This window comes from Oryctolagus cuniculus, chromosome 19 (genome assembly GCF_051225735.1).
Source record: "Oryctolagus cuniculus isolate XC-2025 breed Fujian yellow rabbit chromosome 19, ASM5122573v1, whole genome shotgun sequence".
NCBI classification, from domain to species: domain Eukaryota; kingdom Metazoa; phylum Chordata; class Mammalia; order Lagomorpha; family Leporidae; genus Oryctolagus; species Oryctolagus cuniculus.
In genome coordinates this window covers 53,377,898-53,402,170 of record NC_142885.1, presented here as the reverse complement: position 1 = coordinate 53,402,170, position 24,273 = coordinate 53,377,898, and the positions used below count along the sequence as shown (strand labels likewise).

The 24,273-nt window shown below is 56.9% G+C and overlaps 1 protein-coding gene across 1 annotated transcript; it reads left to right on the top strand.

Moving 5' to 3' along the window:
• Positions 1-6,212: 6,212 nt before the first annotated feature.
• Positions 6,213-23,311, top strand: SCNN1B (sodium channel epithelial 1 subunit beta; the record flags this gene model as incomplete). The annotated part of the gene is given in 12 exon segments (NM_001082775.1): positions 6,213-6,533; positions 7,048-7,324; positions 8,301-8,491; positions 14,158-14,261; positions 16,398-16,561; positions 16,736-16,843; positions 18,670-18,787; positions 19,682-19,757; positions 19,831-19,888; positions 21,185-21,246; positions 22,091-22,166; positions 22,424-23,311. Coding segments are annotated over 12 exon segments (1,926 nt in total). The 3' UTR covers positions 22,805-23,311.
• Positions 23,312-24,273: the final 962 nt, after the last annotated feature.

Genomic DNA, 24,273 nt, shown 5'->3' with positions numbered 1-24,273 from the left:
ACAGGTGTTTTCCACTCTAAGAAAACAGAGAGAGTCCTATGCAAGCTTACTGTTTCTGCATTTCCTGCCAGGAACAGGCCGCAGGAGCTCAGGGCCAGGACTAGATAGTGATCTGTGACTCTGAAGCGTGACCATGTCTGTTCTGCCAGGGGCCACACCGGGCCTCCATCTCCTCCTTGCTTGTTTGGGTCGGTTTAAGCCGTAAGCTGAGTCAAACCCCTCTACAAAAGCTGTGTCTATATCCCAAACACAGGCCATTTATCACCGTGGGGAGAACTCCAGCCTCAACCATGGCAGGTCATTTATAGCATTCACCAATGTTTCTCTTGGCTCATGAGAAAAAAGGACCAAACGAGTGAGGGCTCAGCCTCTGCTCAGCAAACATCTGTTACTCACCCAGCTACCTTCATCATAGCTCTTACTAGAGGAATATACAGGGTCTTCAAGAAACTGTTAGAGGGGCTGATGCTGTAGTTAATCCTCTGCCTGCAGTGCCAGCATCTCTTATGGGCGCCGGTTCGAGTCCTGGCTGCTCCACTTCTGATCCAGCTCTCTGCTGTGGCCTGGGAAAGCAGTGGAAGATGGCCCAAGTGCTTGGGCCCCTGCACCCGCGTGGGAGACCTGGAAGAAGCTCCTGGCTCCTGGCTTCAGATTGGCGCAGCTCCGGCTGTTACAGCTGTTTGGAGAGTGATCCAGCGGATGGAGAACCTTTCTCTCTGTCTCTGCTTCTCACTGTCTGTAACTCTACCTCTCAAATAAATAAAATCTAAAATAAAAAAGTTGACAGAGAATGTGTGTTGTGAAAAACTAGGCATGGATTTCCTCCCCATCCTCCCAGATTTTGTCTGGCTGTTTTGCTCTCTTTTGTTATTGTTCATTGTGTTTATTCTCTGAGAGGCAGACAGTACACCCTTGGACTGGCTCACTCTCCCAGTGACTGCAACAGCTGGGGCTGGGCCAGGGCCAAAGCCAGGAGCCCGGAGCTCCATCCAGGTCTCTCACGTGGGTGTCAGGACCCAGCTATTTGAGCCATCATCATGGCTGCCTCCCAGGGTCTGCATGAGTAGGAAGCTGGAATCAGGAGCCAGAGCTGGGACTTGAACCCAGGCGCTGTGATTTGGGACAGGGTACTAACCACCAGTCTATTTATTTATTTTGTTTTATTTTATTTGACAGGCAGAGTTAGACAGTGAGAGAGAGAGAGACAGAGACAGAGACAGAGAGAAAGGTCTTCTTTTTCCATTGGTTCACCCCCAAAATGGCCGCTACAACTGGCACACAGCGCTGATGCGAAGCCAGGAGCCAGGTGCTTCTCCTGGTCTCCCATGGGGTGCACTGCACTCCATGGGCCACAGCACTGCACTCCATGGACCACTCCACTGTACTCCTGGGCCACAGCAGAGAGCTGGCCTGGAAGAGGGGCAACCGGGACAGAATCCGGTGTGCCGGCGCCGCAGGTGGAGGATTAGCCTAGTGAGCCGCGGTGCCGGCTAACCACCAGTCTAAACATTTAACTTGCTCCCGGAGTTCCCTCTTCCTCCTTACCTGCCTTTATGGGCACAATGCAAACGTCTGTGAATCCAGTGAAGACAGACTGTTAGTCGCTCAAACTCAACAGTGATTCTGAACCTGAAGCCTCATTGTTTCACAGGAAGATTAGTAAGGCTCAGAGGGACGTGAAGGACCTATCAGTACCACGCTGGGGCCTGCTCCTTAACTGAATCCAAATGATTACGTGATGGTATAAGTGGGTAGGCTCTTGCAGACGCTCTCTGTTTATTTCTCCCGTGACTACTTATGGGACCTGCCAGGCCTCAAGGTGCTGGACCGTACCGGATGGATGGAGCCTTCTCTGTGCATTTGTAGTTGTGGGAAGTACTGTGTGAGACTGAAATGGCACGTGAAGCCCCTTGCACAGTGCCTGGGACTGCTGCCATGGTTGTTAGCATGACTTCATGATTTCAGGGCAGGAAGTGGGTCCCCTGAGGACGGCTGACTCTGAAGTCTACCTGACCCCGATGGTGTGGGCAGGTGCATGGGGGCTTGGTTTGAGAACAGAGGGGAAGGCCCGTGAGGCTTTGCTGTGTCAGGAAATTAGGCCAGGGACGAGCATACGTGGCTATGTTGACAGCCTCTGTTTAGATACACAGGTCTGGCATTACGCAGACCTGTGCCAGGCACTGTGCCGGCCATTGTCAGGAATACAGAGCCACCACCCACATGGAACCATGGAGCAGCCACTCACACAAGCAACTGCACTACTGGGTACCACAAGAGAATTTCTTTTCCTGTTAAAATGCTACTGACTGGGGAAGATAAAGACGCCACTTGGACACCCACGTCCAGACGGGGGTGCCTGGTTCCCGTGATGGCTTCTTGATTTCTGAGCCAGCTTTCTGCTCATATCCACCCTGGCAGGTGGCAAGTGATGGTTCAAGTACTTGGGTCTCTGCTACCCACATGGGAGGCCTGAACTGAGTTTCAGCCTCCTGGATTTGACTTGACCCAGCCATGGACGTTACGAGCTGTTGGGGAGTGAATTAGTAGATAAGAGAATCTCTCTCTCTCTCTCTGCCTTTCAAACAAAATGAAAATAAATTGAAGAATTATTAAAACTAGATATTTTAAAAATGTTAATGACTGCAAATGATAGACACCAGTTTGAATCAGCACAAGTAGAGAAAATGTACTGATTCCTATATCTAATGACTCCAGGAAGGAGCTGGATGAATAACGTGTTGTTTCATTCTGACACATTATTTTCCACAACTGTCAAACTGGGAAGATTACGTCTGTCTTGTACAGTCCAGCACCCCAAGGCCTAACTGGTGGATAGCACATGACATCCCAGAAAGAGAGACAGAGACAGAGACACTCACACAGAAAGACACAGAGAAAGAGACACAGGTCTTCCATCCACTGACTCACTCCCCAAATGTCTACAACAGCCAGGACTGGGCCAGGCCAAAGCCAAGAGCCTGAAACTCTATGCAGGTCTCCCCCATGGGAGGCAGGGGCACAAACACTTGAGCCACCCCCCACTGCCTCCTGGGAGGCATTCACAGGGAGGATCGGAAGTGGAGTAGCCAGGACCTGAACCAGCACTCTGAAATGAGATACCAGGGTTGCAAGTGGCGGCTTAACCCACCGGACCACAGCATCCACTCCCCAAAGTCCTCGTTCTTAACCACCGCTGTTTTGTGCCCCTAGGATGCCAGGGCACAGGGTTCTAATCCTGCCTATCATGGTTTGAAGCTTTGCAGTTATCCATTTATTTAAGTTTATTTTTAATTGATACACAGTAATTGTACATGCTAATGGAGTATGGGATATTTTTCATTTCACATATATAATGTGTAGGGAACTGACCAGGGTAGCTGGCATATTCATCCTCAAATGTTTATCATTTTTTTGTGTGTGTTAGGAAAGTTCAAACTCTTCTCTCCTTACTATTTTGAAATATATAATGAATTATTGTCAACCATGGTTCCCTAATGTGCAATAGAACATTAGAAGTTTTTTTTTTTTAATTTAGATTGATTTATTTATTTGAAGGTCAGAATTATATAGAGGGAGGAGAGGCAGAGAGACAGAGAGAGAGAGAGAGGTCTTCCATCCACTGGTTCACTCCCCAGTTGGCCTCAATGACCAGAGCTAAGCTGATTTGAAACCAGGAGCCAGGAGCTTCTTCTGGTCTCCCATGTGGGTACAGGGGCCCAAGGACTCGGCCCATCTACCACTGCTTTCCCCAGGCCATCACAGAGAGCTGGATGGGAAGTGGAGCAGCTGGGACTCGAACTGGCGCCCATATGGGATGCTGGCACTGCAGGCGTGCGGCTTTACCCACTATGCCACAGCACTGGCCTCAGAACATTCAATGTTATTCCTTCTTTTTTCCATTCAATTATTATTTATAGCTGTTGTCTATATTCCCACTAAAGTAGGGTCTTTTTGCTTTTTACTTGTTAAATGTCTTATTTGGCGAAGTATTAAGCCTTTTGACTGCAATGTAAATTTAAAATATGTTATCTCAAAAACGAAAAAAAAAAAGAGAGAGAGAGAGAGAAGGAAGGGTGGGAGGAAGGGAATGCCATTATGTCCTTAACCTTGCATCTACAAATCATATTGAATCTGTTAAAATGAATTAAAATTAGAAATGAACTAAAACATAGAAACAAGAGGTTACTCCTCGTGCGACCACGTCCGTACCTGTCGGCACCCTCTCTTCACGCCTCCCACACCCTTCCAGCCACTCCACTTTCATGGCATCAGTGCTCTTGGCGTCCACGTGTGAGTGGGAATGGGCAGCGTGTGTCTTCCTGTGACTTGTTGCTCTTAGCATAATGACGTCTGGTGCCGGCCCGGTTGTTGCAGATGGCAGGACTCCGTTCTTTTTGACGGCTGAGTAGTATTCCACTGTGGATCTGGGCCAACTTTTGCCCAGCCATTGGTCTGTTGATAGACAGACACTTACGCCAATTCCGTTTCTCCGATGTTGTGAACTGCGCCGAAATCAACACGGGTGTGCAGTTCTCTCTCCAGCATACCAATGCCGGTTCCTTTGGATACTTTCCCAGTGGTGGGATTGCTGGATCTAGTTTTTTGAGCAACTTCCAGAGGGCAGTGCTAACTCATGGTCTCACCAGGGGTGCCTAAGAGCCCCCTTTTCCACACTTTTACCAGCGTTTGTTATTCTTTTGTCTTTTTGACCATAACTCTCCCGCTGGGGTGAGATGACACCGCATTGCGGCTTCGGTTTGCATTTCCTGGATGATCAGTCGTCTGGGGCATCTTGTCCTGTCCCCGTTGGCCGTTTGTACGTCTTCTTTGGAAGATCATTTGCTCGTGTTTTAAGCAGATTATTTGTTTTGCTGCTGCTGCGTTGTTTGACTTCCTTATATGCTGGATATTAATCCCTTGTCGGATGAATAGTTGGCAAATACTCTCTCCCATTCTGTTGGGTGTTTCTTTCACTGTGCAGAAGCCCTTTATCTTGCTATAATCTCATCTGTGCGTGGAGACTACACATTTTGAGTGGCTGATCAGTTTAGCATCCAGCGTACCCACTCAGAGCCGGCAATGATGGCAACCGGCATGTTGAGCTGTGGTCTGTGCTAGGCACTGGGCTCCATACTTTCTGTACGTGACCTAATTTCACCCCCACAGCAATCATATGAATCAGGCATGATTATCATCCTCACTTTCCCCGGGGGGAGACCCTGAGGAGCAAAGAGTTTAAGTACCTAGAACACTGGGTTGTGGATTCTCGGAGGGTAAGATACCTTGTCCATTTCACACAGCCCTGAGTGCACAGGCAGCACCAACTCAGCACCTGACCGCAGGCGCTCAGTGAATGCTTCCATCAGGTGGGCACTGGGCAGCAGTTAGGTCGCCACGCGGGATGCCTGCATCCGGTATCAAAATGCCTGGATCTGGGTCCCAGCTCTGCTCCCAAATCCAGCTTCCTGCTGATGCCGCACCCTGGGAGGCTGCAGGGCTTGGCTGAAGTCCTTGTGTCCCCGTCACCCATGTGGGAGACCCAGAGGGAGTTCCTGGCTCCTGGCTTCAGCCTGGTCCAGCTCGTTGTTATGGGTATCTGGGATGTGAACCAGTGTCTCTCTCTCTCTCTCCCTTTCAAATAAAATTTTAAAAAAGTTTTTATAAGTTTTATTTTATGTATTTGAATGACAGTTACAGAGAGAGAGGGAATGTCTTCTTTCCGCTAGTTCACTCCCCAAATGGCCACAATGGCCAGAGCCGAGCTGATCTGAAGCCAGGAGCCAGGAGCCTTTTTCTGGGTCTCCCACATGGGTGCAGGGGCCTAAGCACTTGGACCATCCTCCACTGCTTTCCTAGGTGCACCAGCAGGGAGCCACATCCAAAGTGGAGCAGCCAGGACTCGAACCAGCACCCATATGGAATGCCAGCACCACAGGCTGGGGCTTTAACCCACTGTGCCACAACGCTTGCCCCTTTAAATATTTAATAAATGCTTTTTGGTTGGATGGGTGGATGGGGGGGGTAGGTGAGTAACTGGCTGGCTGGATGAGTGGATAGGCAGATGGTTGGATGGTCATAGAAGGGCAGAAGGAAGGGTGGGGGTGGGTGAGCTGGGATATGCTGCCCCATCTCTGGCCATGACCATGACTGGAGCATCCACGCGCTGGAGGCTGGTGTCCTGTCTGACGTGACCTCGCCGGGTCTCTCTCTGTAGGCGCCACAATGCACGTGAAGAAGTACCTGCTGAAGTGCCTGCACCGGCTGCAGAAGGGCCCCGGCTACACCTACAAGGAGCTGCTGGTGTGGTACTGCGACAACACCAACACCCACGGCCCCAAGCGCATCATCCGCGAGGGGCCCAAGAAGAAGGCCATGTGGTTCCTGATCACGCTGCTCTTCGCCTCGCTCGTCTGCTGGCAGTGGGGCGTCTTCATCAAGACCTACCTGAGCTGGGAGGTCAGCGTCTCCCTCTCCATGGGCTTCAAGGCCATGGACTTCCCTGCCGTCACCATCTGCAATGCCAGCCCCTTCCGGTAGGTGGTCCTGGGAGTGCACAGCTGGCCTCGGGGCTAGCTTTTCACTGTCTCTCCTTTCTCCTTCTTTCCTGTTTCCACCTCACCTCTCTGTCTCTCTCCTCTTCTTTTTTTCTTCCTTCTTTGCTTTCACCCCTTTGCAACAGGATCCCAAATTCATAAGCTTCCTAGGCTTAAAGAGAACCTCAAACACCTCTCTGGAGTCCCCGCTCACGGAGCACCTGCTGTGTGTGCCAGGCACGGTTCGAGGCTCTGAAAATGCAGCAGCGAACACTCTCCACGAGGAGAAAGTCACAAGAGACCTGGCCTGTCTTGTTTGCTCCTGAGTTGCCTGTGCCTGGCGCACAGCAGGTGCTCATCGAACACTGGGTGCTGAATGAGTGATTGTGTGATGAAAAGCCAGAGGGATGCACGGGTGGCTGGCTGGACGCCATGTAGGACATTCCTAGGTGTAGCGGAGTGAAAGGGCTCCCACTTTCCTGTGGCTTTTCCTGATGAGCCTCTCCCCCTCCAGGTATTCCAAGGTCAGACATTTGCTCAAGGACTTGGATGAGCTGATGGAGGCAGTCCTGGCGAGGATCCTGGCTCCCGAGTCAAGCCAGGCCAACGCCACCGCGGCCATGAACCTCTCCACGTGGAACTACACACCCCTGGTCCTCATCGATGAGCGCGACCCCCACCACCCGGTGGTCCTCGACCTCTTTGCCAACGACCCCACCGGCTCGGCAAGCAGCAGCCCGGGGCCACGAGGGGCCTGCAATGCCCAGGGGTGTAAAGTGGCCATGAGATTAGTAAGTGGTCCCCGGCGCACTTCCAGCAATGGGCTCCATCCAGCGAGGGAGTTTCTTTGCTTTAACGATGCAAGTCTTGCTGGAGGAAGCCAGTGCCTCTTTTGCGCATTTGCAAAGCTTTTCCAAAAATAGACACGGTTAGTGTGGATGCAGGTGATGACCCAGCTCATCTAGCTTAAGCGAGACAGGGAGTTCATTGGGTCACGTAACTGAGAAGTCCAGGGGTCTGTTGGGTTCAGGTGTGGCTGGATCCAGGTGTTCCAACGCTGCCATCAGGATGGCATCTCTGCCCATTTTGCTCCAGCTCTCCATCAATTTCAGCCTCTGGCAGGCTCTGTCCACACGGACGGCCCCTGTCAGTGCCAGGCCCGCATCCCAGCAGCTCAGCAGTCTCTCCAGAAAACAAACCTCCTCTGTGTCCATAGCTACAGCAACAGTCCTCGGCACGGACCCATCGGGTCACGTGCTCACCTCCCAACCAATCACTGTGGACTGGAGGGCAGACAGGCTCCCACGATTGGCCAGCCCTGGGTCACGTGCTCTGGAGCTTGGGGCGGGGTCAGGGGCTGAGACAAGGGGAAAGGTGGAAGGAGGATCCAGGTTTGTGTGTCACAAGGCAGAGGCACAAATTGCTGGGTGGATGAGCGGCCATAGCTGTGTGCCACCGACCCTTGTCAAGGGATGACTCTGTCTCAGGACCCCCGAGGCCTCACTCCAGGGGGGTCTGAGTGTGCAGTTCTGGGCCTGGGCCTAGGGATCTGCGTTGTCGGCAGGCTCCCTTGTGATTGTGAGCGTCAGCATCGGGTAAGGCCCCTTAGTGAGCGGGAGTGTGGCTGACCAGTTTCCCGCGGCCCAGGTGTGCAGCCCAGAGCACTCCTCTTTGCCCTGCTGGGTACCTGGGGGAGGAGGGGCAGGCGGATGCTGGGGCCCTGCCAGCAGCCCCCGCACCCACGGGAGCCCCCATTGACCCCTGCAGTGCAGCCTCAATGGGACCTCGTGCACATTCCGGAACTTCAGCAGCGCCACCCAGGCGGTGACCGAGTGGTACGCGCTGCAGGCCACCAACATCTTCTCGCAAGTGCCGCAGCGGGAGCTGGTGGAGCTGGGCTACTCCGCGGAACGGCTCATCCTGGCCTGCCTGTTCGGGGCCGAGCCCTGTAGCTACCGGTGAGCGCCCTCCGCCCCAGGCCCGCCCGGCCTGCCCCGGGGCAGCTGTGCGTCAGGTCACCTCCGTGCGTCAGGTCACCTCCGTGCGTCAGCTTGCATGGAGGCAGCACCCCAGCGTGTGCCTGGGAGCTCGGGGGCTGTGCTGTGTGCTGGCCCCCTCCTCTCCCTCTCCGACGTGCCCAAGAGGCGGCAGCTGCAGCACTGGGGAAAGGGGAACCGTGTTTGGATCCCGGACCCGACTGCCTGGGTTTGAATGTCAGCTCTCTGTGATGTTGGCCACCCTGCTTAGCCTCCCTACACCTCAGTTTTCTCATCTGAAAAACGGGGACAGTGCTGGTATGGTGGTTAAATGAGTTAACGTACGTCCAGTGCTTAGAGCATTGTCTGGGGCACAGTAAACATTGTATGAGATTCAAGTTCATTCATTAGTTTTGCAAGGCAGAGAGAGAGAGGAAAAAGAGAGTTTCCAATTGCTGGTGCACCTCCCAAATGCCTAGAGGCCAGGCTGAAGCCAGCCCAGAACTCACCAGGGGTCTCCTACATGAGTGGCAGGGACCGGACTACTTGAGCCGTCACCTCTGCCTCCCGGGTGGGGCGTGAGCAAAAAGCTGGCATCAGGAGTCCAGGCGCTCAGACATGCAATGCGGGCGTCCTAATCGCCGGCTTACCTGCTAAGCCAATGCCCACCTCTCTGTAGGAGCTTCTGAACAAAGATTCTGCTTATCGTGGGGGTACCTGTAGATTCATAGGAACGTTGCAAAGTCCCCTAAGACCCCCACCCCGCTTTCTCTGTTGCTAACACCTGCTGTCGCCATGGTAACTTGTCCAGCACTGGCCCCCCTCCCTGTGAACTGGACTCAGCACTTTACCCGGATTTCCTCAGTTCTTCCCAGTGAGAATTTCCTGTCCCTGCACCCCAGCCTGGAGACCACACGGCAATTAGCCTTAAAAAAAACAAAAACAACAACAAAAAAAAACAACTATTATTTGAAAGGTGGAGTTACAGAGAGAAGGAGAGACAGAGAGAGGTCTTCCATCCGCTGGTTTGCTCCCCAAGCGGCCACAACAGCCAGAGCTGGGCTGATTCAAAACCAGGAACCAGCAGCTTCTTCTGGGTCTCCCACGTGGGTGCAGGGGCCCAAGCACTTGGGCCATCTCCCACTGCTTTCCCAGGTGCATTAGCAGGGAGCTGGATCAGAAGAGGAGCAGCCAGGACTGGAACTGGTGCCCACAGGGGATGCCGGTGCCGTACGCCACAGCGCCAGCCCCTGCGTTGGCTTTTGTGCCTCCTTAGTCTCTGGCAGTTTCTCAGACTTCTGTGTGCGTGACCTTGACAGTGGAGGAGCACACCCAGGTGTTTCACAGAAAGTACTCTCACCTGGCCTTCAGGGTTGATGGGAAGAATGCCGCAGAGGGGTGAACGGACAGCAGCGGCTGGGAGTTCTGGGGAGTGGGGGGGTGCTAGGCGTGAAGGCCTCGTCTCGGTGCTGGGCGCTGTCATTAGCACACGGAGACAGTGAGCGCAGAGCGGCGATGAGCAAGCAGCCGAGCTGGAATTCAGCTTCCAACAGGCTCCTGGAGCTGTGCTCATGACCTCTGAGCCCTTCTCCTCCGGGGGACGAGGTCACATGCCCTCCGTGAGCTTTCGCTCGACAGGGGGAGGCAGCTGACACACCTGACGTTCATCAGGAGGATGCCATTACACTGCAACAGGTAGGAACAGTGAGATACACACACACACACACACTTCTCTACCATTAGGAACAGTCAAAGCGCTTTGTAGGCAATCAAGGGAATGAGCAAGTGGCCATGCAGGGGTTCGGGAGGGAGCCTGTTCCCTTTCCCTTGTCATTCTCCTTTGCTATAACCGAACACCTGAGGCCAGCTGCTTCATAAGGAAAAGGAGGTTATTTTTAGCTCACCGAGTTGGCAGCTGGAAGTCCAGACAACACGGTGCCAGCGGGGCGGTTGGTGCCTCTGTGGGAGAGGGAGGGATCCTAAGGCAGGACGGGACGTCAGAGAGCAGGCACGGGCCGCGCTTGCCAACTGGTGTTCCCTAAAGGCCTCATCGGTTCCCTCTGAGGGCAGTGACCTCACCTCTTAAAGATGCCACCACCTTGGCCGGCGCCGCGGCTCACTAGGCTAATCCTCCGCCTGCAGCGCTGGCACCCCAGGTTCTAGTCCCGGTTGGGGTGCCGGATTCTGTCTTGGTTGCTTATCTTCCAGGCCAGCTCTCTGCTGTGGCCCGGGAGTGCAGTGGAGGATGGCCCAAGTGTTTGGGCCCTGCACCCCATGGGAGACCAGGAGAAGCACCTGGCTCCTGGCTTCGGATCGGTGCAGTGCGCCAGCCGTAGCAGCCATTTGGGGAGTGAACCAATGGAAAAGGAAGACTTTTCTCTCTGTTTCTTTCTCTGTCACTGTCTAACTCTGCTTGTCAAAAAAAAAAAAAAATGATGCCACCACCTTCCAAGTCACCACCCTGGGGGCCAGCCTTCCAGCTCGAGACCCTTCAAGGGCCACCTTCAAACCATATGCACACCACAACCTTACCAGTAGGAACCGAGTACCGGGAACCAGCAGAAAGTCTAGCACTTCACATGGGGGGATGGGCACTCACAGGCCGCCGCAGAGCAGACGACACCCAAAGGGTGAGGCCGATGAGAGAATATTCCAGACACAAGGGCAGCAGGTGCAAAGGCCTTGAGGCTGGAAACATGTTGAATGAGCAGACGAAAGCCAAGGTAAGGAGGCTGCCAGTGCTCTGTGAGCCAGAGGAGCCCTGGGGGGGGGGGGGGCTCAGAGCGGGGGTGAGCACCGTGTGGCTCCCGAATGTGGCCGTCGCCCTGGCCACTGGCCACGGGGAAGCAGATGGGGAGGCAGAGGCTCCTGCAGGAATCGGGGTGTGAGGCCCTGGTGGCTCGGGACAAGGTGAGAGTCTCGGGGATGGAGCGAGGGGTCAGGCTGGAGCCCCACGCTGAAAGGAGGCATTTGCTGGGGCTCTGTGTCCCGCACAGAGCGGGCCAGAAGGGCAGCCCTGTCTTGTCCTCCAGTGCCCGGCCGGCTGCCCGCCTCAGCAGGTGTTTTTTGGGTGAAGAAATGCGTTTTTTCTTCCTGATTCCTCTTTCGCCTTGGAGGAAACCCAAGCTCTGAGCTTGAGTCAGCGGCTCAGACCCACCAGCCCGCGGCAGAGCTGGGGTCAGCTCCCCGATCGGCCGTCGCAGCCTGTGCTGGGTGCTGGGCCCTGGGGGTGACACAGGAATTTGTTTCCTTATGGGAAACTCACACCTCATTCCTGGGGAGATTTTGAGGCATGAGGGGGTTTAAGGTAGTCCAGTCCAGAATATTCAGCCCAGGCTGGCCCATCAAATGGCTCAGTGAACTCTTGTTGTAGAATATAAGGCCTAATAGGGGTGGGGAACCCTTTTTTTTTTCTGCCAGGGACTAAATGGAGATTTATAGCATCATTTGCAGGCCACATAAAATGGCCAGCTTAAAAGGAACCTGCTATAGAATTTCAAGTGCCAGACCAAGTGATCTCCCAGGGCTGGCCCTTCCCCGCCCCTGGAAAAGATGAGCCTGTGTGTGGTTGACTTTTTTGCACCATTTGATGTTCTTGTTCCCATTGCTTTCTGCTTTGAGTAAATAAAAAAAAATAAACAAAAACCACCAAAGGCTGTTTTTTTCAAAGCTATTTTATCATGGAGACTTGAGAACACACGCATAGACCGGAGTTGCGTGCATCCACCTGGGTCCACCACCAACCCCAGCAACTGGGACCCGTTTCCCTATTCTGCTGCACGTCCCAGACACCAGTGTCTCCATCTATAAATAGCTCAGGTTGTACCTGCGAAAGCTAAAGAGCATTAAAACATATTTTTAATAGATTTTATTAGTTGAAAGGGAGAGAAAGATCTCCCATCTGCTGGTTCACTCCCCAAATACTGGCAACAACCAAGACTAGGCCAGGGTGAAGCAGGAGTCCAGCACCCAATCCAGGTCTCCCACGTGGGTGACAGGGGCCCAAGCACTTGAGCCATCACCTGCTGCCTCTCAGGGTGCAGGAAGCAGGAGTTGAGGCACAGCCAGGGCTTGAACCCAGGCACTCTGATAAGGAGATGCATGTGTCCCAGGCAGGGTCAAAACCACTAGGCCTGGGGCCAGTGTTGTGACAAAGTGGGTAACGCCACCACCTGCGACACTGGCATCCCACATGGGTGCTGATTCGATTCCGGCTGCTCCACTTCTGACCCAGACCCCTGCCAATGCACCTGGGAAAGCAGCGGAAGATGGCCTACGCGTCTGGGCCCCCGCCCCAACATGGCAGATCCAGAAGAAGCTCCTGGCTCCTGGTTTCTGGCTTCTGCCTGGCCCAGCTCCAGCTGTTGTGGCCATTTGGGGAGTGAACCAGCAGATGGAAAAGATCTCTGTCTCTCCCTCCCTCTCTGTGACTCTGCCTTTCATATAAGTAAAATGTTTTGAAAATAAATTAAAACACACACACAAGGCCCAACGCCTGCCCCAGTGGACAGCTTTACGGAGCACTTGGTGGTGATGGTGTTAAACAAACTTCTTAGGAACAGTTCCAGGACGTAAGCTGGGAGTTGGGTGGAGTTCTTCAGCCTCTTACTGGCCTTGGCCGCCTCCGCCCCGGCCCATGCCCCTCCGTGCCCGCGTCCCCACCTCTCTGTACCCCAGCAGCTCCCTGAGCAAACACTGGCGCTGCCCTTTTTGCTCTTAGGGCCTGCATGAGCTTCCTGTGGCGGCCACAGCTCACGAACACCAGGAGTAGACACCTAAGGTCCCGCAGGGATCAGGGTGCAGCAGAAAGACATGGAGCGGGGCGGGGCTCCCTCAGAGGGCACCAGGGTACTGTCCTATGCCTCGTCCAGCCCGTGGTGGCCTCCCCGCTCGCACCTGTGCACCTCAGCTCTCGTCTGCACGTGGGCTTCTCAGCATCTCTGTCTTTTCCCCTTCTGCTCCTACACCGACACCTGCCTTGGATTTAGGGGCCCCCTGGGTAATCCAAGATGATCGCATTTCGAGATTCCCAGTTAGATCTGCAAACACCTTTGTTTTAGAGAAGGCCACATACAGTGGGTTTGGGGGTTCAGACAAGGACAGGGACATCGTTGGGAGCTGGGGAACATGCGGCAGATCACAGTTCTCACAGCTGGGGCTGGCGCTGGGGCACAGCGGATTAAACCACTGCCTGGGATGCCAGCCTCCCAGCTGAGCGCCGCCCTCAGTTCCGGCTGCTCTGCTTCCAATCCAGCTCCCTGCTACAGCACCTGGGAAAGCTGCAGAAGATGGCCCGAGTGCTTGGGTCCCTGCCACCCATGTGGGAGACCAGGGTGGAGATCCCGGCTCCTGGCTTCAGCCTGGCAGAGTCCCAGCCACTGCAGTCATTTGGCGAGTGAACCAGCAGCTAAAGGTCTCTGTCTCTCTCGAATTCTGCCTTTGAAATAAATAAATAAAATATGTAATTTTAAAACAACAGCTTATTCAGAGAGCAGAACCGTAACTCCAAAAAGACCCCCTTCTGGTCTCTCTGGCTGCTGCCACCTCCCCCTTCCTGAACCTGGGAGCAGTCACGGAGGGCAGGTGGCGGCCAACTGCTCCGGTCTGTGACCACCCTGTCTGCCCACGGCCCACGGTGTTTCTTTCAGGAACTTCACGTCCATCTTCTACCCGGATTACGGCAACTGTTACGTCTTCAACTGGGGCATGACGGAGAAGGCGCTGCCCTCGGCCAACCCGGGAACCGAATTTGGTGAGTCTGGGGCTGGAGCATCTGTGGGGGCGGGGCCGAGAGGAGCCCGGAGAGGCGTGGCCACTACGGAGGCTGCGCGGTGAGGGGCGGGGCCAGGCACTGGCTCCGCCTTTCCCTTCCTCATATCCCTGGGCAGGCCCTGGGGTTCCTGATTTGCTGACCAATGCAGTGAGGACTCAGTGTCATGGCCAAGAGCTCCAGCTGCTATGCCCAGGCCACATCCCAGCCCCCACCACGGACGCACTAGGTCATTCTGAGCTTGGGATTTCCTCTCTCAAAGTCAGATCCCCCACACGGGGAGTAGCACACCCAGCCTTTTTACCCAGGGATTCCACACCTGCTAGACCCAACCTGCTGCAGATAGAAGACATTCAGAAAGAAAAAGTGCGCCCCGGGACCGACCCTTTTCTTACTGTTACTCCCTAAACAGTGCATATAACAACTGTGCACCTGCCGTGTACACTGTATTAGGTATGCTGAGTAGCCAGGAGATGATTCAAAGTATCTGGGAGCGTTGGGTAAGTTCTGTGCAAACACTACACTGTTTTACATAAGGGACTTGAGCGTCACCGACTCTGATACTGACAGGACTCCTGAAATCAACCCCCTGCAGAGGCGTATACAGTCTCACATCACAGTGCACACACACACAGCGCGCACACACACACAACACAGCACATAGTATCTGCCTGGAATATTCTGAGAAATACTGCTAAAGATGGAGTACTGTGCCCAAGGTCCCCCAGTACTGAAGTGGCACTGGCTTTCACTCTTCCCTTAGCCCCTCTGCTGCACAGTTCTTAAAAAAATGTTTTATTTATTTGAAAGGCAGACTGACAGCTAGAGGGAGAGAGAGAGAAAAATATCTGCCATTTGCTGGCTCACTCCCCAAATGCCTGCAATGGCCAGAGCTGAACCAAGCCAAAGCCAGGAGCCCGGAGCTCCATCCAAGTCTCCCAAGCACCTGGCCCTCCCAGTCCCATTAGCAGGGAGCTGGATTGGAAGTGAAGTAGCCAGGACTGCAATGGGTGCTCACACGGGCTCTGGGGTCCCAGGTGTCTGCTTAACTCACTGCACCGCGACGCCAGCCCCTGCTGCACAGTTCTTAAAGAGAGAGCGTCACAGAGAAGTAGAACGGGGAGGGGGGGGAGGGGGGGTGACAGCCCCTCCTTGCTCCAGGCTGGTGTCTCCTGCAGAAGGGGTCGCGGCTCTGGCTGGTGGGGCTGGGCGCTGGGCACGGGCCAGGAAGCCCTCCCTGGTCAGCTCCTGACCTCCCCCGCCCACCAAGGGGCAGGTTCAGTGGCCATCAGGCCACTGCCCTTCCCCCCAGCCTTGGCTCCCCCGAGCCCTGTCCCCAGGTGCTAGCCCCGCCCTCTTCCCTGAGGCAGATGCCAGTACCAGAGCCCAGCAGAGGAGTCACACGCTGGGTTTAATTTCGGGAAGGCCCTCATAGTTCAACCCCGGCACTCCGCTTCCCTGCCGAGCGGCGTCGGACAAAGTCCCGCCCTGTGCCTCAGTGTCCTCAGCTGTCCAAGGAGGGTAGCAACCGCCCCGACCTCCTGCGGCTCTCATGAGCCCCCGCGGAGATCACCCAGACAAAGGCGCTCTGCGCCATAGCCCGCACACGACATGCGCTCAGCAGCCATCAGCCCGCATCGGCCTGGCCACGGGGTGCAGCTCGGGACCCCGGGAAAGTAGCCCTGCAGACCAGTCCGTGGGAGGAGCATCGCAGGAGGTCGGGAGGAAGCGCCCGGGACTAGGCGGGGGTTCAGTGAGGGCCCTGGGCTGGGGTATGCAGAAAGCGCGGGAGATTCCAGGTGAAGGGAACAGCATTCCAGGTGGAGGAACGGCACTGGTGGAGGCCCCGCGGCAGGAAGGAACCAGACGGCCCCGCGGTTACTGAGGGCAGAGGTGGGCAGGGCAGGGCTGTGCCTCTCAGCTCTACGTGCTGGACAGCACAGAGACCATGGTGGGGCGACAGGACACCAGGGAGGCGCGGGCCCAGGCCTGGGTTCTCCCCAGGTGGTGCCAGCCTTTTTGGCAGGCCCTCCCTTTGGCTGGAGGGAGTAGGCATGTGGGTGGGGGTCTCCCCCGCAGCCTGGGGGAGCGAATCCGTGACTCTCCTTTCCCCCACAGGCCTGAAGCTGATCCTGGACATCGGCCAGGAAGACTACGTCCCCTTCCTGGCGTCCACGGCCGGCGTCCGGCTCATGCTGCACGAGCAGCGCTCCTACCCCTTCATCCGCGAGGAGGGCGTCGACGCTATGTCGGGGACGGAGACGTCCATCGGGGTGCTGGTGGTAAGGGCCGGCGCCGGCGGGAGGCGGGCGGGCGAGCTCTCTGGCGCCCCCTCTGGCGCGCGTGGGGCCTGCAGCTCTCCGTCCCTTCTCACGTCCTCTGTGCCGATATTTGCTGGGAGGCCAGGGAGGGAGGGGGCGCCCCAGGTCACCCACGAGCAACCCTTCGGGACACAGGACAAGCTGCAGCGTAAGGGCGAGCCCTACAGCCCGTGCACGGTGAACGGCTCTGACGTCCCGGTGCAGAACCTCTACGGCAGTTACAACACCACCTACTCCATCCAGGTGGGTTTGCTGCAGGCCCCGTGGCCCCCAGGGTCCCTGTCCTCAACCTGAGCCACAGGGCCTCGGGTGTCTGGGAGGCTGGCTCTGCTGGGCTCCTGTAGGTGGCTTCGGGCCGCTGTGGGGGCCGTGGGCCCAGTACTGTCCTTGCTCTCAGCAGGCCTGGGGCTAGTCACTTCTCATCCCCACTGTGACAGGTATGCCCCTGGGGACAGCCAGGATTATAGGGATCTCACTCTGGGGTCTCCCAGAAGAAGACAAACATCTAACATGCGACCTTCACTTTATCCCTTCAACTACCCCCCATGAAGCTGCAGTATGCTAATAAATGGTGGCATTTATGGGCCTGCTAATGAGAGTAGATTATGCAAGCACTTTGCACCTCTTAGGTCATTTAATCACCCTAGCAATCCGGAAGTGTAGAGCCGTTATCATGCCTAGCTCAGGACCCCAGTGTGAATCCCTCGCCAGTCCCCCTGAGATCTGCCCTCAATCCCTTTCGTTGGAGCTGCCAGCTGCGCTCTTGTCCTGAGCCCCCACGGTGAGCCCAGCCCTGGCTCAGACCCTACCTCTCCGGACAGGGACAGGGCATGAGCTGACTCCGGGCACAGATGGCCGCTCACTGCCATGGTTCCCCCAGCCTGATGTGCCCTGGTAGATAAGGACACTGAGGCATAACGAGGGGACAGCATCCGGGAACCCTGAGCCTGGTGTGGTTTTCCGTCCCAGCCACATGCCCGCCCCGTGCAGCTGCCCTACCCTGCTCTCTGGCTGCCACGGAGCTTTCTGAGACCCCCCAGGGATGGACAGGGATAGACAGACAGACAGCCGGGGCAGCACCTGGAGATGGGGACCATGGAGAAGGAGGCCCCAGCCCAGGAAAACTCAGTTCTTGTTCCCAGCGGTGCAACAGCCCTGAGGCCAGAAGCCTCATCAAAGACCGAGGTCAGGCTCAGGAGCCATCCCCACTCGTACGTCCACTCCTGGCCAGGAGCAGGCCTGGGCCGGCCCCCGTGTCAGTCCAGGGCCTGTTCCCTGCCTGCCCCAGCTCCGGGCCCTCCTGGCCAGGCTGTTGAATCTGACAGTGGCCCCGGTTTCCTGGCCTCGGGGAGCCCACCAGACCAGGGAGAGGAGCAGGATGTGGCAGCTTGGGATGAAGCCACGGGTGGGGCAGGGTCAGAGCAGAGGGCGGCCAGCCAGGGTTGTCGCAAGGCGGCCACCATCGTCAGCGCTTGGGAAACTGGGCGGGCAGAGAACTGTGAGTGACAGCTGCTTCTGTTCAGGGGCTTCGGGCTGAATCCTCCTGGCCCCCGGGGCAGGCAGGTGTGCTTGCCACTCTGCCTGCTTTGCAGGAGTCATCTGAGGCTCAGGGCTAAGAACTGGCCCCTAGGACACATAGCTGGGCAGAACCACCTGGAAACCTGGGAGGCTGGGGCTTAGGGAGGGGACACTCATCACAGCCCATCCCCAGGACTGGGGGGTGTGCCGGTGTCCCCTCTTCCCCCTCCCCCGCCAGGCGACATTCTGGTGCCTTAAGAAAAGAGCCCCTCCCTGTGCCACCTGGGGGTCCCACCTCTGCCTGGGGAGACCTGGGCTGCCAGGGTCCTGGCCGGAGGGCCCCTGCAGAATCCCAACACCTGCTACACAGCGCCAGAGGGAAAGACTGGAGTCCATTTCCCCTGGGCCTCTCGTCCACGGAGGCGCCTCTCCTGCCCCGCCCCCTTCCCCAGCTCCCTTGGCCTGGACCTGAACGTCTCTGGACCCCCTCCCCTAGGCACAGGGGGCGAGGTCGTCCCTGACCATAGTGTGCTCTCTCTCACCCACCTCAGGCCTGTCTTCACTCCTGCTTCCAAACCCAGATGATCGCCAGCTGCCAATGCGGCCATTATCTGTACCCGCTGCCCCGCGGGCAGGAATACTGCAACAGCCGGGACTTCCCGGACTGGGGTGAGTGTGGGCTCTGAGCAGGTGCAGGGTGGGGGGCGTCCGCTAAGCGGTCCGCCATCTGGCCACGCCCTCCCCCAGACCTCTGACTGCAGGAACCCGGTCTTCTCTCTCCTGAGCTCTCCGCGGTGCGTGCTTGGCACGTGCAGGCGTGAGAGTGATTGTCCCTGTGGGTACACGTCTGTGTGCAGCGGACCAGCGGTGTATGTGTGTGTATGTGTGTGAGTGTGTGTATGTATGAGTTTGGCACATGGCTGCCATCATGCACGCAGACGTGTGCGTGTGTCCCTGTCTTCCAGCGTGCCTGTGTGTGTGTGTGTGTCTAAATGCACAGACGCTCCGTGGGTCTTCGTGGAAGTGGCTGCTGGTGTCTGTGCACCCTGGTGCATGAGCGTGTGTGTGTGTGTGTGCGCGCGCGTGCACAGGGCAGTGTGTCCATCCTTGGCATGAGTGTCCATGTGTGTGTGGGCTCCCAGGGTCTCTGCGGTGGACTGCAGGAGAGAGTGAGAAAGCTGCTGTCACCATCACCGCGGGGATCTGCCAGGGCTTGAGGTTGGAGTCACAGGAGGAGGAGCCCCGCTGGGGGGCGGGTGCTGGAGCCGGGGCGCGGCCAGCGGATGTTCCTGGTGGAGTCACAGGGAGAGGGGGCGCCTGTCTTCCTTCCGGCTCTTGTTCCTTCGCACACGCCATAACCCTCGGACCTCACCGAGCTGGGTCTCGGCTGTTTGGGATGAGATCCCCAGGCCAAGCTGTAGAGGGGGGCGCTGATTCTCCATGGCGAGAAATCTTGGAGACGCCCCCCATCTTAACCACAGGCCTAAGGGGGCCCAGAGGGAGCCGGGAGGAGGGCCCCTAAACACCACCTTCAAGGTCTTGAGCCCTCCCTGTCTCCCTCAGCCCCTTGCTACTTGGCTCTGCGGATGAGCGAGGCCGAGAGAGAGACGTGCATCCGCATGTGCAAGGAGTCCTGCAAGTGAGTGTGGGGGCGGGGCCCGCGGGCACGGGGGCGGGGCCGGCGGCCCAGCAACGGGGCTTCTCTCTTCTAGTGACACCCAGTACAAGATGACCATCTCCATGGCCGACTGGCCTTCCGAGGCCTCTGAGGTGAGACGGAGGAGCGGCCAAGCTCCTGGCCCCCACCTTTGCACTGGGGACGTGGCTGGGCCAGAACTGTAGGCTGCTTAGGACCTTGGGGGTGGAGGGGGTTTCTCCCTCCCTCCCTCCCTCCCTCTCCCCTCCCTTTCTCCACCAACACCCCCCCAGACACGTGCTCCGGACGACAGTAGTGAGACAGACACAGTCCTTGCCTTACAGAGCCCACACGGTAGTCAGAGAGATGATATACAGGAGGACTTCAGAATGTACATGGGAAAACCAGTATTCAAAGATAAGTTTATTTTTGGTGAGAAGTTTCTTGAAATCCTTGCATCGTTTTTTTCCACAAGATGTATTTCACAAGACCCTTTTTTTTCCAAAAAAAAAAAAAAAGAAATTTATTTATTTGAAAGTTAGATTTACAGAGAGAGAGGGAGAGACAGAGAGGTTTTCCATCCACTGGTTCACTCCCCAAATGACTGCAATGGCCAGAGCTGAGGATATCCGAAGCCAGGAGCCAGGAGCTTCTTCTGGGATTCCCGTGTGGGTGCAGGGGCTCAAGCACTTGGGCCATCCTCCACTGCTTTCCCAGGCCATTAGCAGGGAGCTGGATTGGAAGTGGAGCAGCAGGGACTTGAACCTGTGCCCACATGGGATGCCAGCACCGCAGATAGTGACTTTATCTGCTATGCCACAGTGCTGGCCCCTCCGTGAGCCTTTTGAAGACCCCTTGTTCATACACAGAAACTAGGTCATTTCAAGGTGTGGCCACTGCTGCGTGAGTGCCCACGCAGGGCCGGGCATGTGAGCCCCGGTCTGCGTAGGTTCCCTGGGTCTGTGGGGTGCTGGCTGGGAGCGGAGAGTGCAGAGGCTGCGATCCTGAGGGAGACGGTGATGGTGACAGCAGAGAGGAAGGGGAAACGTTAGACGGAGTGGTTAGGGAAGGCCGGCCTCCCCAAGACAGGTGGCCTCTGAGCCCAAACCTGGAGGCTGAGGCTGAGCCAGCCGGGGCAGAGCTGAGGAGGCTTCCGGGCTGGGGAACAGCAGGTGCAGGGCCCAAGGTGGGGACAGGACGGCTGGGTCTGGGGGAAGAGGCTGGGCACCCGAGTCCCCTCTCCCCTCTCACAGCAGCCACGCTTCCATTGTGCCCTCCCGCCTGCTCCCTGTCCTAGCCTGTGCCCCCCCGCCAGGGGCTTCAGGGAAATACAGGGCAGCGATCCAGCCCCCTCGTGGGTGCCAGGGGCTGTGACTGGGAGGCGGGTGCAGGCGCCGCGTGTTTCAGCTGCCTTCTGGATTGGGTTCCAGGACTGGATCTTCCACGTGTTGTCTCAGGAGCGGGACCAGAGCACCAACGTCACCTTGAGCAGGTGAGCCTGGGCGGGGCTAGGGCAGGCAGAAAAGGGGAGGAGCTAGATATCGGACAGGGGCCAGCTAACCCAGCCAGTATCCCACACTGGACAGAGCCAGGGCAGGCCTGGAGGAGGCAGCCTGGGGCGTGACAGCCAGAAAGGACAGCCCAGGGGTCAGTCCAGCACCCCCTCAAGGAGGTCCCTGTTCTCCCATCCACACACCCACCTGTCCACTCATCCCCCACCCCGCATCGTCCATCCACCCACACCTCTGTCCCACACAAACTCAGGCTTGGTGGCTAAGACACGAGGTCCATACATTCAGTCTGGAGAAGCCCTAGCCACAGCCAGAGCTCATGGTGCTGTTTGTCCAAGCCCCGCCCCAGGAGCATGGTGGGGGAGGAGCCTCACTCTGCTTGAGGGAAAAGGAGGGAGATGACGTGTGAGTTAATGGGGGAGAGGAGGAAGAGGAGGGGGACAAACCGCTCAGAGGCCAAAGTGTCCAGGCAGAGGATGTGGCTTGGGCAGCAGCCTGAGGTGTGAGACAGCACAGTCTTTCTGCAGACCACAGGTGCAAGGCAGAGGGGTGGGGGTGGGGGTGCTTGGCCAGGAGGTGCCCTGGTGCTGGTGCAAGGCTTTGGAACCCTGCACGGGGTCACTGCACGTGGGTTGGGCAGAGGAAACAGGATGAGTGTGGGGTACATTGGCTGCAAAGGATAGCCTGTGCAGTTCTTGTGTGGACGTCAGCCCTCCCCGAGGTGGGCGTGAGAGGGCTGGGGGAGGCCCCTGGCTGTGGCCGGGGCGGGGAGGGGAGGGGGAGATAGTGGGGCGCAGCCCCAGCCCTTCTTGCTGCCCCCTGCAGGAAGGGAGTTGTCAAACTCAACATCTACTTCCAAGAATTCAACTACCGCACCATCGAGGAATCGGCCGCCAACAACGTGAGTCTGGGTGGCTCTGGACCCCGCAGCCGTGGCTGTTAACCCTGCACCCTGAGAGTGGGAGTGTCTTGAGCCCCTGTGTGGGGATGGGGAGGGTCCCCACAGCAGTCCCGAGTGACTTCCCGGGGCTGAGATGGTCCCCCATTCGCCCACCCACCCAGGGAGCCCTGGCGCTGGTCCCCTGAGACCGGGCTGGGAGGCAGGGGAGTGCTTCACCTCCACACAGGCCCTTATCCCCTCCCCTCTGTCCCCCACAGATCGTCTGGCTGCTCTCCAATCTGGGCGGTCAGTTTGGCTTCTGGATGGGGGGCTCCGTGCTGTGTCTCATCGAGTTTGCCGAGATCATCATTGACTTCGTGTGGATCACCATCATCAAGCTGGTGGCCCTGGCCAAGGGCCTGCGGCAGAGGCAAGCCCAGGCTCGCTACGCGGGCCCCCCGCCCACCGTGGCCGAGCTGGTGGAGGCGCACACCAACTTCGGCTTCCAGCCAGATGCGGGCCACCGCAGTCCCGACGCCGAGGCCTACCCCGACGAGCAGGCCCTGCCTATCCCGGGCACCCCGCCCCCCAACTACGACTCCCTGCGCCTGCAACCGCTGGACGTGGTTGAGTCTGACAGCGAGGGTGATGCCGTCTAGACCCTGCCTCTGCCTACCTGTGCACCCTGAGAACTCGAAACTAAGAAGCCGAGGCCAGTAGTCATCCTTAGTCTCATTTTGTGATGCCTTCTCCCTCGGCCAGGACTGGAGGTGTCTAAACTCAGAGCCCCTTTCTCTCTACAGGGAAGCCAGTGGCAACTGGCCAATCCCAGGCAGAGGGCTTCTTCCTAGAGTTGCCAGGCTGGCATAGTATGGAGCCACTGTGTTCTCCTCTGGTTCCTGCCCATGCACAGACCCCCGGCACGCCCTGTCCTTGTGGCCGGCCACCTCACTCCCCATGCCAGTCGCCCTCTGCCTCAGAGATGAGCATGTGGGCACGCCCTGCAGTCTGCTTCCCGTACTCAGCCACCCTTTTCCTTCCTGGCCTTGGCTGACCCCTGCCAACAGTGAGGGCGGCCGTGACAGGCACCAGGAGAGAGCAGCAGGTGTGGGCCCCTGCCGGGTGACACCTACTTTGTTCTAGAAAATAAAAGTAAAAGAAGCTGAGTCAGCCCTTGTCCTTTGCCCCTCTGCATACCTGGGGGCGGAAGGGCATCCCCCCTGGCTCTGGAGCAAAGGTCAGACCGAGGAAGGGTCTCTGAGGCCGGTCAAGTGGCCGCTCTTCCTCCTGGTTCTTGAAGTTCCTTTCGCGTTGTCCCTGAAAGCAGTGGCCTCGTGACTTTACCGGTGCCACCAACCTACTCTGCACTGCATGGACAGAGGTGGGGTGGGTGGGTGGGGTCTCAATTGCCCAATGATTCTGCCTCCCTGCTCCCCTGGGGAGCTTCTCCTTATACTCCAGCTCCCAGGGGGACACTAACTGGTCCCTAACACTATCAGTCCCTAACTGGGTCACATGCCTGTCTGAACCAATCAGTGTGGCTGGCTGAACAGGTTGCTTGGATTTGAATCTGGCTGCCTGGACCTGAGCCGCTGTGGTCCCTGCAGAATCGCACCTGCGGGTGGCAGTGGCCTGGCTCCTGGGGATGCCAGATGCCAGGCTGCTGCTCACATGATCCTGAATTTCAGAGAGATAACAAATGCTTTAATACAAGCACTTCTATGCAATACTTGGGACATGCTATACTAAGAAGTCATTTGTTTTTTCTGAAATTCAGATTTATATGAGTTTGTGTGTGTATTTGTGTTTAAGTCAAGAGAGAGAATTTCCAACTGCTGGTTCACTCCCTAAATGCTCACAAGGATCCCTGGCTGAGGCTGAAGCCAGGAAACAAGAACTTGACCCCTCAATCCAGGTCTCCCAGGTGGGCAGCAGGAACCCAATTACTTGAGCCATTGCCTGCTCCCTCCCAGGGTCAGCTGGAATCAGGAGTACAGCCATGTAGTAAACCCCAATATGGGAGGTGGACATCCCACGCAGTGTCTCAAATGCTGCACAAACACCCACCCGTCGTGTATTCTTCATTGCCAAACACAGTGACCCTAATTGCTCCCCAAGAGATCAGGAA